Genomic DNA, 17213 nt, shown 5'->3' with positions numbered 1-17213 from the left:
TAAGGTGTGAGTCATCAAGAGTTGACAAGCAACGCGTTGTGCAAGGAACATATGTGTTACCATTGAAATGAAACGCCTTACATCATCACAACAATGTTTCAAAAATTAATCAGATGGCATAGCTGGCACCGATGGGTTTGTGTGTTGCCATGTCAGCATAAACTGAAACATTTTGAAATCATTTAGTTTGTTTGTTTTGTGATAACCATCCACTTTCTGACATAAAGAAGGGGTATATTTGTAATTTTATGGTTTCATTTCCTGTGAGCTGTGTGATAGTGATGTACGTACTGGAGTGTCGGAGAATGACAACAGTTAAGATGCTCAACACTGAAGGTCCCAGCACATCTGGTCAAAGGCATTTGGTTATTAAACTGTGTAATGTTATGTATTATTATATTATTTCGATGTGTCTGTGAAAAACGGATACATCCTGATGTATGTGGATATGTGTTTGTATATTCCAGCTAATCGTATGTTATAGCACAAGTTTCTTTTTCTGCGAATTGTGTGTTGTGTCGTCTTCATGGTGATTTGTGGTATTTCATAACAAATAAAAGTGAGGCGAACCATCAGGATGAAGTGTAGACTAAATGAATCAGTATAGTTAGAGAGTGTATATTTAAATATTCATATATATTTAAATTTAATATGAGGATTTGGCAAACAGCCAAAAAAATGTCTTGGTTGTAAATAATGTGTCCTTGAGTAAAAATGAGGAAGTATTTTGCTAAATGATGCAATAGAAACAGTCTTGGTAGTGAAACCCATGATTAAATCAACAAAGAACTTTTACTTAATGGAAAAAGCCACATTTGTGGGGCCTCAGTGGGGCCCCTTTCCAGAAGGTTCGAACGCTGACATCTTTTGAGACCTTTCGTCACGTCACCTAAGGTCACCCAGGGGCCTCAGGTGAGCCAGAGGGTCCAGGAACATTCGGAGAAACTCTGACACTGAACGCAAACTTTGCCAAGAAATGACTGAGAAGGTCTGGCCAACACCAAACGCGCAGAGACGTAAATGTAGCTTTTATTGGTCACACCTTGTTCAGTTCAGAGATTGCGTGAAATTATTTTTAAAAAAGGAGCTGAAACCTGCAAGCATCTTCCGGGGAGAGATGTGTCAGCCACGCTCACATCTTGTCTGACCTCAATATCCTGCTGAAACCTACAACATACAGGAAGTCACTTTTGAAACCTATGAATGACAAGATCTCAGCATGAATATATCGGAGTATTTCACACACTTAATAGGAAATGGGTATTTGCTCTTTCTCTGAAAATCTTTATTAATCTTATTAATCTTATTGATAATTTGACATCTTACAGGACATCACGGTTCGGGAAGTATTTATGAACTCCTGCTTCCTCCTGTTGTGATGGGACATGTGGATGAAAGGAATGGTTCCAACACACACACACACACACACACACACACACACACACACACACACACACAATTACACAACCTTATTGCTCTCTTACTACAGTGTTTAAAGTAATAGCATTTTTTTACACTGAATTTGAGTGCATTGATCTGGGATCAGAAATCAGTGCAGGCGCAGGTGTGGTGATCAAACTTAAACGGTACAGGGCTGCCCTGTCAGGCCAGTGATCACGAGCAGACCAATTACATGCAGGTGCTCGTTAAGGTCCGTTAAGTCAGAATTCTTTGATGTGGTCTGACAGTGCAGCTGTTCTCTAACAACTGCAGCTAATGTGCAGATAGGAAAGGAGAAGACCGGAGCAGGAAAACACCACCACATGAGAGCAGCGCTCATGAGGGCATCTCGTCAGTGTGGCGGCAAGGCCGCGTCTTCGCTGTTCTGTATGCTGAGGTTTTGGGTGGCGACGAGTCTCGTGTAACCGTTGTTACTCTTCTGTCTGGAGTGTCGTCCTGGTTCCTTTTCACTCTCTGGTCTGCGCTCTCTCTCTCTCTCTCGAGGGCGACACACCTTCGCCTCATCTGAGAGAGTGAATCTCTTAGTTGACATGAATGACTAGGCACTCTTCATATTACTCAGGACTTACCCAAGAACTGCTGTTGAAGTGTTGTGGTCCCAGCATGCACAGAATGAGCCAAGATCAGAGTTTGTGTCCTCCACCACATCTGCACCTAACTGCGTTTACTGAATTCAAAGATTAAAGCAACGGTTCCTGAGCACAATGTCTTTCAACACAGCTGACTCAGACCCCAAAGACACTCTGTTTATCCTGCAAAACAGATTCTAAAATCCAGAGTCCTGCTCACGACATTCAGATGCAGAAACTGAAGTCATGCTGTGGTTGTTGAACTGAAGACTCCTGGGCTCTGATCTGCACACAAACTTCCTGTTCCAGAACCATCCTGTTCTTCTGTAAAACTACGAAGAATAGCACATGTACCAGGTAACACTAAATGACGAAGGTTTGTTTTTTCTCCATAGAGGACATCTTAGAGGAAATCATCTTCAAACACCACCCTTATAAATGTGGGAGGGAGGAGAGCAATGCTTTTGCTGGAGGAATGGAGTAGTGATGGAGTAATGATAGAGTAATGATGTAGTAATGATGTAGTAGTGATGGAATAATGGTGGAGTAGTGATGGAGTAGTGATAGAGTAATGGTGGAGTAGTGATGGAGTAATGATGGAGTAGTGATGGAATAATGATGGAGTAGTGATAGAGTAATGGTGGAGTAGTGATGGAGTAATGATAGAGTAATGATGGAGTAGTGATGGAATAATGATGGAGTAGTGATAGAGTAATGGTGGAGTAATGGTGGAATAGTGATGGAATAACGGTGGAGTAGTGATGGAAAAGTGATGGAGTAATGGTGAAGTAGTGATGGAGTAAGGGTGGAGTAGTAGTGGAGTAGTGTTGGAGTAAGAGTGGAGTAGTGGTGGAGTAAGGATGGAGTAGTGGTGGAGGTGAGGTACATTCTCAGGTGCTGGTCCCTGGAATGCTTTGATAAACAAAATAAATAAAAGAAAAACCCATTCTGAACTTTACACGCTGTCAGAGGCTGGTATGGGAGAGATCCTGTGTGTGTGTGCGTGTGTGTGTCTGCTCGTGTGTGTGCGTGTGTGTGTTTGCGGCACCTTTGGTCCATCAGGTTTCATGCCCAGGTGAGAGATACTGGCTGCTGGCTGACTGATTTTGAGCTCATGTTTCTGAGGTGTGGGTTCCTGGGGTGAGGCCTTCAGTGATACTCAGCTTAAGGCTCTGCTATGCAGGGTTGTGGTTGGCACAGCATCAGATATGAGCTATCAGATCTGCTCAGCATCAGAAGAAGCAGTTAGGTGGAAGTATGTGACACAAACAGGGGTGAGGTCTATAAAAACTCTCTGTGTGTGTGTGTGTGTGTGTGTGTGTGTGTGTGTGTGTGTGTGTGTGTGACAGCATAGCACCTGGGTTCACTATTGCACTCCACATATTAATGAACTAATCACCAGTTCAAATTAAATGTTGCTGTTTAGGCTGTAGGCTCCTTCGTGGTCTGAGTTGTATGTGTGTATGAGTTGTGTTAATATTTTCATGTCTAAGCCTCTCTCTCTCTCTCTCTCTCTCTCTCATTCTGTGTGTGTGTGTGTGTGTGTGTGTGTGTGTGTGTGTGTGTGTGTCTGCTATTTAGAGACCCGAGGGATTCACTCTCACCTGTTATGTGTATGGGTGTTTGTGTGACTTTTTGACATGCATTGATTGGCTATTTCTGTCCTCTCACTTTACCTGGGCTATGGAATACCTGGCATGACTTCAGTCACCCACACCAAGGGGAGAACAATGGAGAGAGAGGGAGGGAGAGAGAGAGAGAGAGGGAGAGAGAGAGAGAGAGAGAGGGAGAGAGAGAGAGAGAGAGAGAGAGAGAGGGAGAGAGAAAGAGAGAGAGAGAGAGACAGGAAAGGGAATCCAGAAAAACAGACAAAATAAGAGGAGTGAAAAAGGTTTTATTTTCTGAATTTATGTTAAACTAGTCTTGAAAAGTACAACTGGTTCAACTAAGCGTAGATATCAAAGCTGCCTACTGAGTGTCTAATATGTCACACCTGTTATTAACAGCCGTCTGTCCAGCAACAACGTCAAAAAGCAGGACCAAGGTTTTGTGAGAGCATGCTACGGGATGCTTGGTCAGTATGCAGTAACTGACCGTGGGCTGTAACTGGCGCATAATGAGCTGCGCGAATGTGCTGCGAGATGCTTGGTCTGCATGCAGTAACTGACCGTGGGCCGTAATTAGCGCATAATGAGCTGCGCGAGCGTGCTGCGAGATGCTTGGTCTGCATGCAGTAACTGACCGTGGGCCGTAATTAGCGCATAATGAGCTGCGCGAGCGTGCTGCGAGATGCTTGGTCTGCACGCAGTAACTGACCGTGGGCCATAATTAGCGCATAATGAGCTGTGATTGTGCGGATAATTACAGTCCTCTGCGTGTTTTCTCCATCACTCGAACCGGGACACAGAAGTACCGATATCACTGCGTGCACATGTTGTGCAGTAATCAATCAGCTATGTAAATGAAGAACATGTGGACGCATGTACGTGATGGCTGAGATCGGGAGAGAATGCGCGTGGCTGGAGAGACAGTCTGGGCGTTTCTGGGTCGGTGCGATGTGAGCGAGATCTGTGTGGGGTTTTTTTACCGGTCCTTCCAGTTTTGGTTTACAGTGACGGAACTCATGTCTAAGCTGGCATGTGACGTGGTCCCAGACCATATTTTCACAGCTTAGAAAATGTCCTATTTGTTGAGTCACGTTTTATGATGTCATTATTGTGTTTACAAATAAATCACGTCAAAAAGTCATTCACAATACGACACGGCTGTATTCATACTAAAACAACCAAGAGAGAAAGTGATTTCCAAATGTTTATTGCGGCAGAACTGTTCCTACCGCCGAAAGCTTGCGTTTGAATGAAGTCCATAAACAGCAGTCGTTCCCTTTCTAACACAACACTGCAGCCCTGGACAGTAGCTTCTTTAGAACAACTTTACGTTAAGCCTCTCTCCAGCACGCTGAAACCCAATGCTTAAACAAATGGCCTTCCCACAATGTGAACCTCGTGTTGAAGCAAATTTAACAGACAAAATGAATGGTGTGAAACTTTCAGCCAGGAAAATGCCAGAGAGCGCGGGCCGATGTCCGGCGTCTCGCTGTGGGTGTGTGGGCCTGGTTGCTTTTTGACCGTGTTACATGTTTCCAGTCTTAATGAGGGCGACTGTTGCTCTTTACTAACTTTGGTTCGTGTGGCAAAGGGCCTGTAATGTTGCAGTGTGTGTGTGTGTGTGTGTGTGTGTGTGTGTGTGTGTGTGTGTGTTGGGGGGGGGGGCAACGCCTAATTTTTACACAGTGAGAAAAGCAAACCCGCCTCGCATACATCTGACAGTGTGTGGGTATGACTGTACCACTAGAAAAGTCAGGAGGCAAGATGGCAGATTTGCAAATGAACAAATGTTTGTGTGTGTGTGTGTGTGTGTGAAGTGGCATATAGCTGTAGGCAGAGGTGTTGTGGATGTTTGTTTTAACACGCACTGCTTTACTTTAGGGAACACTGCCTGAACTTGCTGAAGGAATAGACTACCTCTATACCACAGTAACACTGACTAGTCTCTCCCTCTCTCTCTCTCTCTCTCTCCCTCCCTCTCTCTCTCCTTCTCTCTCTCTCCCTCTCTCTCTCTCTCTCTCTCTCTCTCCCTTTTCTCCAGGTAAAGATATTCTCCAAAGCTAAAGACTTTTAAAGCTTACAAAAAACCTTTGTAAGTTTTTCTGTTGACCACCTGCTGGCTAGCTGTGGTGTGTATGGCTGTGTGTGTGTGTGGCTGTGTACTAGCAGTGGCGATGTTTGTTTATGTTACTTCTTCATACACCAGTCGTCTGCTCCTGTGATTCAGAGCTTACTCACATTTTCATCACCCTGCTCGGGGGTCACCGTGACGACGCCGTCCACACGCTCAATCTCTCCTGCCTGGTCCCAGTTCTGGAGGGGTAAGGTAGGTGGGTCGTCCCCATGACGACCTTCAGCCTAAACGCTGCCTATTCTCAAAGGGGTTAGAGGTCAGCAAGAAGAAAAGAGACAGAAGGGAATGAAGAGAAGAGCAGGTTTATAGTAACACATCACTTATTGCGGCCTGGTTTGGCTCACGTCCATGTGGCAGTGCGATTAACACCTCTGATCGTTGTAACAGAGTGCGGAACCGTGTGAGATGGAAATTTCTCTCCATGGCCCTGGTTTATTTTAGCCTATAATATCATTCACTTTTAATCCGGATCAGATCTTGGGACCCGAGATCCTTGGCCGCGTCGGGCCGCACGACAGGAAATGACCCGAGAGTCCCACGGACGCGATCCCACAGGGAAGGACGACGGTTCGGGCCGCCTTTAACCCTTTATGAGCTGGTTTCTGTTTGGGGTGCAAGGGGACACATTCCAACAGAAATCCGCACACAGGATGACGATGCAGACAGTTGAGAATATAAGACAAAAGGGCACAAGAGGACGATGCTCACACGCTGGCTGCATATGAGTCACTGGTCCTGAGGGTGGATTGTCTTTGTCTTGTTTTCCGGATCAGAAAATCATCTCCAGCTAATGTCACCTGCTCCGTCTGAAAGTTCTGGACAGACGCCACCGGTAAACGGCGTCGGGATGATCAGAAAAAGCGAACTGTGGGCGTGAGAGACGTGGGATTCGGATGTAGGGGCCTGACATCTCGACATCTGAGCTGAGCATCTGAAGGTCATCATCATCTCATTAATGGGTAACCAGGGGTAATGACATAAATGCAACAATCCAAACTGATTCCATCAAAGGATTTTCAGCATATTCCGCAGAAAACGCTGGAATATGCCACATACAGAACAATTTTCTGCTTTTGTAGTGCCTGATGTTATTTGACGCAGCATCTCTCATCAGACCCAGAGGGACGTGCCAGGAGTCACGTCCGTCATCGTTATACGTAATTAGACGCAGTTAGCGACGGGCTAATCCGCCTGCCTGCAGGGTGGTGGTGGTAGACGCAGGTGTGATCGGTGGCTCGGGCTTATGATGGACAAGTTTATTTGTGTCCCCACTCTGACCACACAGGCCAACAGAGGTAGGGACAGCATGAGCGTGTCCATTATGTTGGATGAGGTCAACCGCAGTGGTGACGGGGTGACTCAGAGACCCGGTAAGTGGTCTCTCCAGATTTCTCTCAAGATCTTTTGTCGGTCTGTCAGCTTGTTTGTCTTCTTGTTTAGCTCGCTCTCCTCCTCTCTTTATTTCTCTGTAGTTTTTCTCCCTCTCCCTCTCTCCCTCTCCCTCTCTCCCTCTCCCTCTCTCCCTCTCTCTGTCTCTCTCTCTCCCTCTCTCTCTCCCTCTCTCTTACTCTATTTCAGCTGACTGGGGAAAACATGTTGACATTCTCTGGTCCACTTTCACCCTCCTCCCATCAACCCAACACACACACATACACACACACACACACACACACACACCACCCTGCTTTTCTCCTTCTGGCCTTTTCTATTTCATTCTTTTATTTCTGCTGATTGCAGTACATGTCCCAAGACACCAAAGGTCATCCAGATGCCCCCCACCCCACCCTTCCTGACACCGGAGTCATATATGAGTCACCCAGCACGTGGCCAATCAGGGCCTTGTTTTCTGGAGGAGCAGGACCGTGTGCGGGTGCTATGCAGTTAGACACAATAGTAGAACTATGCCGTTGGGAGGGATACAATAGAGGGTCTGTCTGGAGGTGCAGCGGCACATATGTGGCTATGCTGTGGTGTTGTTAGGGCATGCACGCCTGTCTAATACCAGTCTGGGGAAAACACACACACAATTTTGTGACCATGTTTAAGCTCCACTTAGGAATTGCAAGTTGTAAGACTTGTTTTTAATAATCTTTTAATAATGCAGTAACAAAGCACCTGTTGTATGTATACTTTAAATAAATACATTCATGAACAATAATTCATTTTACTTTAGATTTTAGTTCTGTGGGCTGGCACAGAGAGACAGAGAGAGTCAAAAAGGAAAGTTATATGAGGTAATTCTGGGGAAAACAGACACACACACGCACACACACACAAACACACACACACACACACGCACACAATTTTGTGACCATGTTTAAGCTACAATTAGGAATTGTTGGAAGTTGTAAGAGTTGTTTTTAATGTTCTTAATAATGAAGAAACAAGGCACCAGTTGTATACATAAATTATTGATCAATATTTTTACTTTTACATGAGGTAATTTACTGAAATAATCATTCGCTAAGCATTCTGTCTTTTGGAAAGTGCTTGTTATTGTAGAAGCTTGTCTCTGTATTCAGTAGTCTGTGAAGGAGGCTGACTTGTCTCTGTATTCAGTAGTCTGTGAAGGAGGCTGACTTGTCTCTGTATTCAGTAGTCTGTGAAGGAGACTGACTTGTCTCTGTATTCAGTAGTCTGTGAAGGAGGCTGACTTGTCTCTGTATTCAGTAGTCTGAAGGAGGCTGACTTGTCTCTGTATTCAGTAGTCTGTTAAGGAGGCTGACTTGTCTCTGTATTCAGTAGTCTGTGAAGGAGGCTGATTTGTCTCTGTATTCAGTAGTCTGTGAAGGAGACTGACTTGTCTCTGTATTCAGTAGTCTGTGAAGGAGGCTGACTTGTCTCTGAATTCAGTAGTCTGTGAAGGAGACTGACTTGTCTCTGTATTCAGTAGTCTGTGAAGGAGACTGACTTGTCTCTGTATTCAGTAGTCTGTGAAGGAGACTGACTTGTCTCTGTATTCAGTAGTCTGTGAAGGAGACTGACATATCAAAACTTTGCCCTTTCAGGAGAAAAGATGTGTGGGAGAGATAATGGCCCATATTAGAGAGTTCCCTCGCATTACTGAACCAGGATCAGTTCTCTCTGATAATGTTTCGTGCTTGTTGGGCTGTCAAAGACAAACACTGACTCTGGATAAGGCCTTTTGTTCTGTGAAACAACTAGGGATACAATAATACCACATCTCCACTTTCCAGGGGCGATACTGACTTACACAATCTCATAGTGCCTGTCCCTGCAAGACATGGATACAAAAACCACATATCTTATTTAAACCACTGAAACGTATGCATGCAAACACACCATATCTGAAAGGACTGTGCTAAATTGGATCATGTTAACCAACTTATTAAATGTCCAATAAGTTGCATAAGAAAAAGAACCATAATTTATCTGTAATGACACTTGGGTTACTGATATCAACAGAGCACTATCAGTCTATCACTCTTACTGCAAGTGTCATGCAGCATGTTTAGGGGCTAAAGCATCTTTATTTTGAACCCAGATCCGACTTCATATCCACAAAAGGAAAGGAAAAGGAGAGAAAAAAGAATCACGGACCTCAGAACTCGGATACTTTGATCTCACTGTGCCTTTTTTATTTGGGCTGTTGTAACTTTGATGATCAGCCACATGGTGTTTGTTTCCATAGCCCCCCCCCCCCCCCCCCCCCCCCCCCACACACACACACGCGCGGTAAGTGTCTATTACCTGTGGGCATGTGTCTCTCAGATTCTGGCGATCAGGTATCACACTGTGTTCTTACTGGCTTATGTCCATGTGATTTGCCAACACAAATTATACCCAGAAAACCATACAGATTGACACACACACATACATACACACACACACCCACACGTGCAAACATGTTAGAGCACATACCCATCCGTACTCACAATCACACAACCCAAATCCTTCTAAACTAAAAAAGCACTCAAAATCTTTATATAAACATTTCCTTTATTTCAGTTTGTTTAATCATCCATCTTGAACAATGGAAATCTTGGTAGCATTCATAAAACCAACAAAGAATGTGTGTGTGTGTGTGTGTGTGTGTGTGTGTGTGTGTGTGTGTCTGAGAGAGAGAGAGAGAGAGAGAGAGACAGAGACACTTCAAATACTACTGTCAAGCACCATAGTCGCAGATACATCAATCTGTTCAAACAGGAATTTCTAATATCTCATGGAAGCCTATTTCGGGATGGCGAGAGCTGATATAACTGGATGTATCTGGGGAGAGCTCACATCCTTTCCAAGACAAGACATCAGCATTAAGCCCAGAGTCAGGTTTACCTGGGCAAACCCAAACGCCCGCACTACAAACCTGATGAGTGGTCACAAGCACCCGCAGGACACCGTCCTTGGTTCCGATGTGTCCTGTTCGCCCTGTCCAATCACGCCCACGCAGTCTGCCCACGCAACACACACACGCGTCACAATAACAAATGTGGGACACGAGCCAGTTCTACAAGCGATTCTGCATCTGTCCATTTTTACCCTTTTCCGCGTGCGATATTGTTACCAAAAAACTGAGATTTACTTCAACACTGATATACTGACGTATAAAGACAGCAGTAACTGCAATTGCTGAAATTTTTGGTTTAGCGTGGTAGAAATAACCACGGGGCGCATATTGTCTGATTTAGCGATGGTATAACGTTACATGTGGTTGAATACGCCGTCCAGCATGTCCAGGAGCAAACAGTGGCGCACGAGTTCGTACAAAACTGGCACATAAAAAAAGCGCCAACAAGCGTTGTTTCACGCGCTGCTGACTCGCTCGAGCTTTATTCTGCCTGACGTTTGCATTCAGTAAGTGAATCTACAAATCTAGCCGTTATAAAATAGGTCTGGGAGGCTAGACCCATAAATACAAATAATAAACTTAAAACCAAGTCAGTGATGCAAATGCCCCAGGCGGCCAGTGAATGCGGTGCTTTCACGTCTGAAACAAACGGCGACAAAGCGCAAAGCTCGGAGACCGACACGCATCCGCGTGCTCCGGCGGAGAGGCTCATTCGCAGGTGCAGCTGCAGACCCGACACCGTACGCGTGCGTGGTGGGGCAGTACGCCCCTCTGTCATACCTTTAAACCTCAAACACGAGCTCCCCCTAACTCTGGGCCAATTCTTAAATGCAGTGAAGCCTCCCTACTGATTATTACGTCATTCATAAGACTTGGTGTGTGTGTGTGTGTGTGTGTCATAACCTTTACCCTAATTTTCAATGTAGAGCTCATGAATTCTCAGGATTCAGGCATTACAACAATCTATTGTGAACGTCCTTATGAATGTCGAGGCTGTTGTAAGTAAACGTCTTCTCTCACCTTTCGACAGGTTTTCTTTTTCTTAATCTGAAAATTGTTTATTTGCATTTCATTGTAGTTGGAGCCAAGTGTTATTATATACCGTTCTGACCGCATGGATGTGTTAAAGATGTATTTGAGGTTATTATCTGTTACATTATTTTTAATACCGAGTGCATATATACATACACACATACAGAGAAAGCGAGAGAGAGAGAGAGAGAGAGAGAGAGAGAGAGAGAGAGAGAGAGAGAGAGAGAGAGAGAGAGAGAGAGCGAGAGCTATGCTATCTGTATAATTGATAAATAGATTAATGGAGCTTCAATACGCAAAGGAATGCAGAACCTGAACCATCTTGAATCAAATATATTGACCGTTAAAAAACACCCCAAAACAAGAGTCACCTCTCCTGTTCAAAGATGGAGTGGGTTGGGCTTCCCGCTTTTCCCACAAGGAACTTAAACGTCATCGTGCCCATATTTGGACTCGTTTTCCTGCAAAAAGTTGGCGCGTGTAGTGCTTCTTGAAGCCACTGACCATAACAACGCTGCTTTAACACAGATTGTTGTGTTTATTAAGCATTTTGCCAGCGTTATCTCGGCTGATTCAGCAGTACAAAACGCCAAGTTTTGTCATTCTGACATGTCTTGTGTACAGTCCGAGGATGTAAGAAGTCCTAGAGTACTAAATTAATATGATTATTCCACTTGTAATACCTTTAGACTCGCGCACCTGCATGAAGAGCTCGGTCTCTCTCCTTTTCAGTACTGCACGAGAGACTACAGGCGGGACATTTGCGAATAATCGCGAATTAACTGGCCTTAGCAGTATTAAAAAAACACTTAAAGCAAGACCTGGATATTACAAATACCTGATGAATTTTCTTCTTTTTTTTTTTTAATAATAGCCTAACAAAAATGCAGTACTACGTACCTTTAAAAACGCGCGCAGCCACAGAGTCCATGCGCTGCGGCCAGCACATTGTTCAATTATGCATTCTCTTGTTTTATATAGTGAACGCATAAATTGCAATGCTCGCATTATAACAGTTTATGGCCTCGTCCCCTCTCATCCAGGGGCTTGTTTACAGTCCCTGCAGTTCCCGGCAATTACGTCACGGCGCGTAACAGGCGAGGCGTGGTCAGCGGTCGACGCAAAAATCTCAACCAATCAGCAACGTCCCGACAGTAGGAGCCGACCGCCGTCGGTATAAAAGACAATGTGGCGCTCAGCTCACCAATCCATATGAACCTTCGCGTTTGATTAAAAAAGTCGCAGGGCCACTGCCAGCACGTGCCTCCCTGACTTTCTTTTCCATTCGTTTTGTACAGACATCCGACTCACAACGGAATCTGGGAAGATCTTTGGACATCGTCTCATTTGAGGTTTTGCGCGTCTCAACGCTGACCCGCGGTTCTTCTGTGTTGGGACATTTCTGCCAGCTCCGTCGTATGATCGGACAGTCTGTGAGTGCTTGAGAGAAGGACCGACATTTGAATTTTGCTTAAGAGAGACTGATCTTTGATAGCTGCCCGAGGCGTTTGATTTAACGGGACATTTCACTGAAAAAAGGGGTGCTGTAGGTAAGCAAAAGAGACTTCCATTTAACGACTCTATGTCCACAAAAATGGAACAACCGTTTTACCACGACGACTCATTTTTGCTGGGTTATGGCCACTCAGACGCCGCTCTGCACGACTACAAACTTCAGAAGCAGGCTATGGACTTGAACCTGGCGGTGCCGTATCGGAACCTCAAGTCTGATCTGTACCAGGCAGTCAGCGCGGATGTCGGATCCCTCAAGCTCGCGGCCCCAGAGCTAGAGAGGCTCATCATCCAGAACAGCAACGGTGTCATCACAACTCCTACGCCAGGACAGTACCTGTACGGCCGGGGCATCACCGACGAGCAGGAGGGTTTTGCTGAAGGGTTCGTGAAAGCCCTGGACGAGTTGCATAAAATGAACCAGCCCCCGCCCAACGTGTCTATTGGAGCCGGAGGAGTGACGACGTGCTCGGCCACTGCCTCCGTGTTCGGCTCCTCCCTGCAACCCGAGCCTCCCATCTACACCACACTGAACGCGTACTGTCCGGCACCCAGCCTGTCTTCTTCCGCATCCAGCTACCCCTCGGCCACGATTAGCTACCTGCCACCGCACATACAGCAAAGCCAGCACCCGGAAACCTCGACGCTCCCTTTCCAGAACCCCCTAACCACGGCCGCCGGAGTCACTTCGCAGCGCTTCGTGGCTCTGAAAGAAGAACCGCAAACCGTGCCAGACATGCACAACAGCGACGGCACGCCGCCCATGTCGCCGATCGACATGGAGACCCAGGAGAGGATCAAGGCGGAGCGTAAGAGGCTGCGAAACCGCCTGGCTGCGACCAAGTGCCGGCGGCGCAAGCTGGAGCGCATCGCGCGATTGGAAGACCGAGTCAAAGTCCTGAAGTCGGACAACGCGGGGCTGTCCAACACCGCGTCCGTGCTCCGGGAGCAGGTCGCCCAGCTGAAGCAGAAGGTGCTCAGACACGTAAGCAGCGGCTGTCAGCTCATGCTGACGAGCAAGATGGAGGCGTTCTGAACCGAAAGGCGCAGGCCTATTCACTAACATTTATCGGAAGGGGGAAAGAAAAACACTGGAAGACTGTTTGACATTCATGTACGTGCCATCTGAGTACCACTGGGACATAACAATATTCTACTGGGACGCAGGAGATTGTGAAATGGTACTTCCGATTGCTGGGCACCGTCCAAGGGGCAAGAAAACGAGGTGCAGCAGCGAATACACAAACACAGAACTGAACAAGAGTCGAGTACAAACTGTTCTGAGGCAGAAGAAACAGGCCAGTAGCCTACTCCATGTCAATAACGTCGTTCTCGTTATGATCAAAGGGAGATTTGTATGTTAGTAGCCTATTACGTAAATGCATCCGATATTGTCATGCAATACGGCTATCCTAAATGTGTAAATTATTATTATTGTTTTCAGTCAGGTTGATCCTGACTCCTGTTAACAATGTCTCATGTTTACAATTTATTTTTTGTTTGTTTTTTTTAATTTGTGCGCTGTTTATTTAAGTAAAAACATTTAAATATATTTTCCGTATTCGTGTTGTGTTCTTATTTACACCTTTTCTTGACTGGAAGGAACTTCCGTATGTTACGTAACTGATTACCATTCCGTTCCTCGAAGTAAGACTCTTCTAGTTATTTTCCATCAAGAGTCCACAGTTTTAGGGCTGTGAGCTTATCTATCTATCTATCTATCTATCTATCTATCTATCTATCTATCTATCTATCTATCTATCTATATATATATATATATATATATATATATATATATATATATATATATATATATATATAGAGAGAGAGAGAGAGAGAGAGAGAGAGAGAGAGAGAGAGAGAGAAAAAGATATATATTAAAAAAAATCCCCCTCCATTTACGCGGTGAATTTGTCTCCAAGTTTAGCCGCGTCCTGTATTGGTCTGTGAGGCCCCTGCGTTGCGTCACGGCCAGGTTCCGCACTTTTACGCACCCAGTGTTTGGGCGGGAGGTCTTTCCTCCCTTACGTCAAACAGCAGATCCATATATGGTCGGTTTTGTGCTGCCTACGTCACTGGGTCTTTCTGAGACGCCCCGCCTCCACGGGAGTGCGCGTATCTCTCCAGTCTGGCTAAAGCCGACATCTACAGAACCGGAAAAGGGAGAGATGGGGGTTCCGAAGGTGAACACGACCACCTAAGCGTGTGGTTCTCCTTTATCCACCGTGGTCAGAGAAAAAGCCACGAAGGACATTTTGATGTTTTGCTAAATGTTTTGTCAACGGAGAAATATCTGAAGTTTAGTTATTTATTAGTAATAACAACCCAAGTTACTTTCTAGCTCCTTTGCATCTACCTTGAAAATATGATTGGGCTACATCAATCATCAATCAGAAAATCGAGGGCTCGCCCCACAACAACGTATAGCGGTCCAATCCGGACCGGAACTTGTAGGCCAGTCATGACATAGTCAGGATTTATATAGGGCGAGACCTAGTGACCTAAATACAAAATACGAAGGGCTGGTATTCAACTTAATGGTAGAATTTTCTTTGTGTTTTAACTTTTAATTTTTCGTTTTCTTACTCTGAATGCACAAAGTTTAAACACCGAGTGCTCGCGACCAAACGATCTTAAAATAAACCTAAAACAGTGCAATCAAATCATGTGCTGTTTTATAATTCATCCATATCTGTTATATGCCTAATTTTAGAAAATGCTGTTTACATTTTATAATTTCTTCTCAAACTGGATGTTATGGGCTGTGTTTCTCGAGCCGTTGTCATCTGGCAAATAGAATATTACTGTCCTTGAGATTAGGTAACAAAACCAGTCTGGATTAGTAGTCTGTACATTCTAATATCCCGAGATATCCACCTTCCGGACCGCCACAGTGGAGTTATTTAGTAATTTATTAGGTGTAGTAGTTAATTTATTAGGCTACCCCAAACCACACATTTAATTTTACTAAAGGCCCTTGAGATAAGCGAAACTAACAGGTTTCATTAAGGCTAGATCATTTGTTACCGAGAAAAAAACCCCCATGGATTAAAAACATACGTTTTAGCCCATGGCTATGCTTCGTGCTGGAAACCAGTACAAGGAGCTTTCCACAGATGTGGACTGTTTTAGGTATGACTTGTGTCACAGGAACTCGGTCTTAGGCCGTAGTAGGCAGCTTAAATCCCCTCGGTGAGCGTGCGGTTGCTAGCACAACTGGAGACGGCGCGCGGCTTTATTCCAGCACGCTTAACTGCACGTGCAGGGAAATGACAGCGCGCTTTGGTATGGCAGAAGCGGAGGCGCAAAGCGCGGGCGCGCGGGGGCGTTTCGCAGCTCACATGCTACAGAAGGAATGTCTGCGGCTGCAGCGCTGGGATCAGACCGTTAAAACACGCGTCAGCTTTCAAATATGCCTGATACCCCCCGCCCTGGTTTCAAATGTGTCCACGCTGAGATTGACTTTTAGATCTCTGGGCAGCGTAAGTGTATAGTGGAGTAGTCTTTTGAAATGGGATTTTCCAAGCAGCGAGACAGCCCACACAGTGCGCACTGTCCACCTGGTTTTGACGTGTTTACATGACAGCCTTCCTGATGAAAAATTGTAAAAAAAAAACCAAAAAAACAACACCCTCCCCCCCCCGCCCACACTTCAAACGGTCACCGAAAACCCTCTAGAATTCACGTGTGTGCACGTGTTGTTTTGGAGAACGCAAACCAGACCACCGCGTTGGTCCGACACCTCTACTTTCCATTAGCGACTTTTCTTTCTGCTTTTTTTGCCTGCGGAAAATCGTCCCACTCCCACTTCCACGTGTGCGTGATTGTGCTGTCTCCACACTGCTGTCGTTTGTAGGATGTGCATTTTTCTCGTTTTTTTCTTTCTATTTTTGGTAAATTACCTATAGCTGTATTAAAGTGAGAATGGAGAAAGGTACTTCCTGTAGACCTATAAAGACGCTGTAAGATCTTCCACCGTAGTTGCTACTTCCTGTATGAGACACCTCAGAATAATTGTACCTCCCATAGAAAGCCTGGATACATTTCTTTTATAAAGAGTTCTCAACTCTAAGATTTGCTGGACTGAGCTGGAGCTGTTTGACACAATTTGTTCACTGCTTGGAAACAGCAACACTGATGTTCACACACTGTTTTGAATTCTTAAGCACGCACGCACACACACACACACACACACACACACACACACACACACACACACACACACACACACACACACACACACACACTGTTATTCTGCTGCTAATGAAGACAGAATGTGATGGTGGGCACATTTCCCCTCTCACTGTTTTGCATTTAGAAAAGCTCGTCACTGTTATCCTCTCAACTCACCTCCCTCTCACTCTCTCCATCCCACCTCCTGCTTTCCTCTCTCTCTCTCTCTCTCTCTCTCTCTCTCTCTCTCTCTCTCTCTCTCTCCCTCTCTCTCTCTCTCTCTCTCTCTCCCTCTCTCTCTCTCTCCCTCTCTCTCTCTCTCTCTCTCTCTCTCCTCGCTCTCTCTCTCTCTCTCTCTCTCTCTCTCTCTTTCTTCCTACACCCTCATTGTCCTCCCCCTCTCCTTTCCACCTGTATCT

General features: G+C 45.4%; 1 protein-coding gene across 1 annotated transcript; it reads left to right on the top strand.

The window, feature by feature from the left end:
- The first annotated feature begins 11525 nt into the window (after window positions 1–11525).
- junbb (JunB proto-oncogene, AP-1 transcription factor subunit b) lies at window positions 11526–14173 on the top strand. The gene has a single exon (XM_027022055.2). The coding sequence runs from the start codon at window positions 12692–12694 to the stop codon at window positions 13655–13657; it is 966 nt and encodes a 321-aa protein (XP_026877856.1). The 5' UTR covers window positions 11526–12691; the 3' UTR covers window positions 13658–14173.
- The last annotated feature ends 3040 nt before the right edge of the window (window positions 14174–17213 follow it).

This window comes from Electrophorus electricus, chromosome 4, assembly GCF_013358815.1.
Source record: "Electrophorus electricus isolate fEleEle1 chromosome 4, fEleEle1.pri, whole genome shotgun sequence".
Taxonomy (NCBI): Eukaryota; Metazoa; Chordata; class Actinopteri; order Gymnotiformes; family Gymnotidae; genus Electrophorus; species Electrophorus electricus.
Note: the sequence above shows the minus strand (reverse complement) of the source record. Positions and strands in the feature narration are given on the sequence as shown.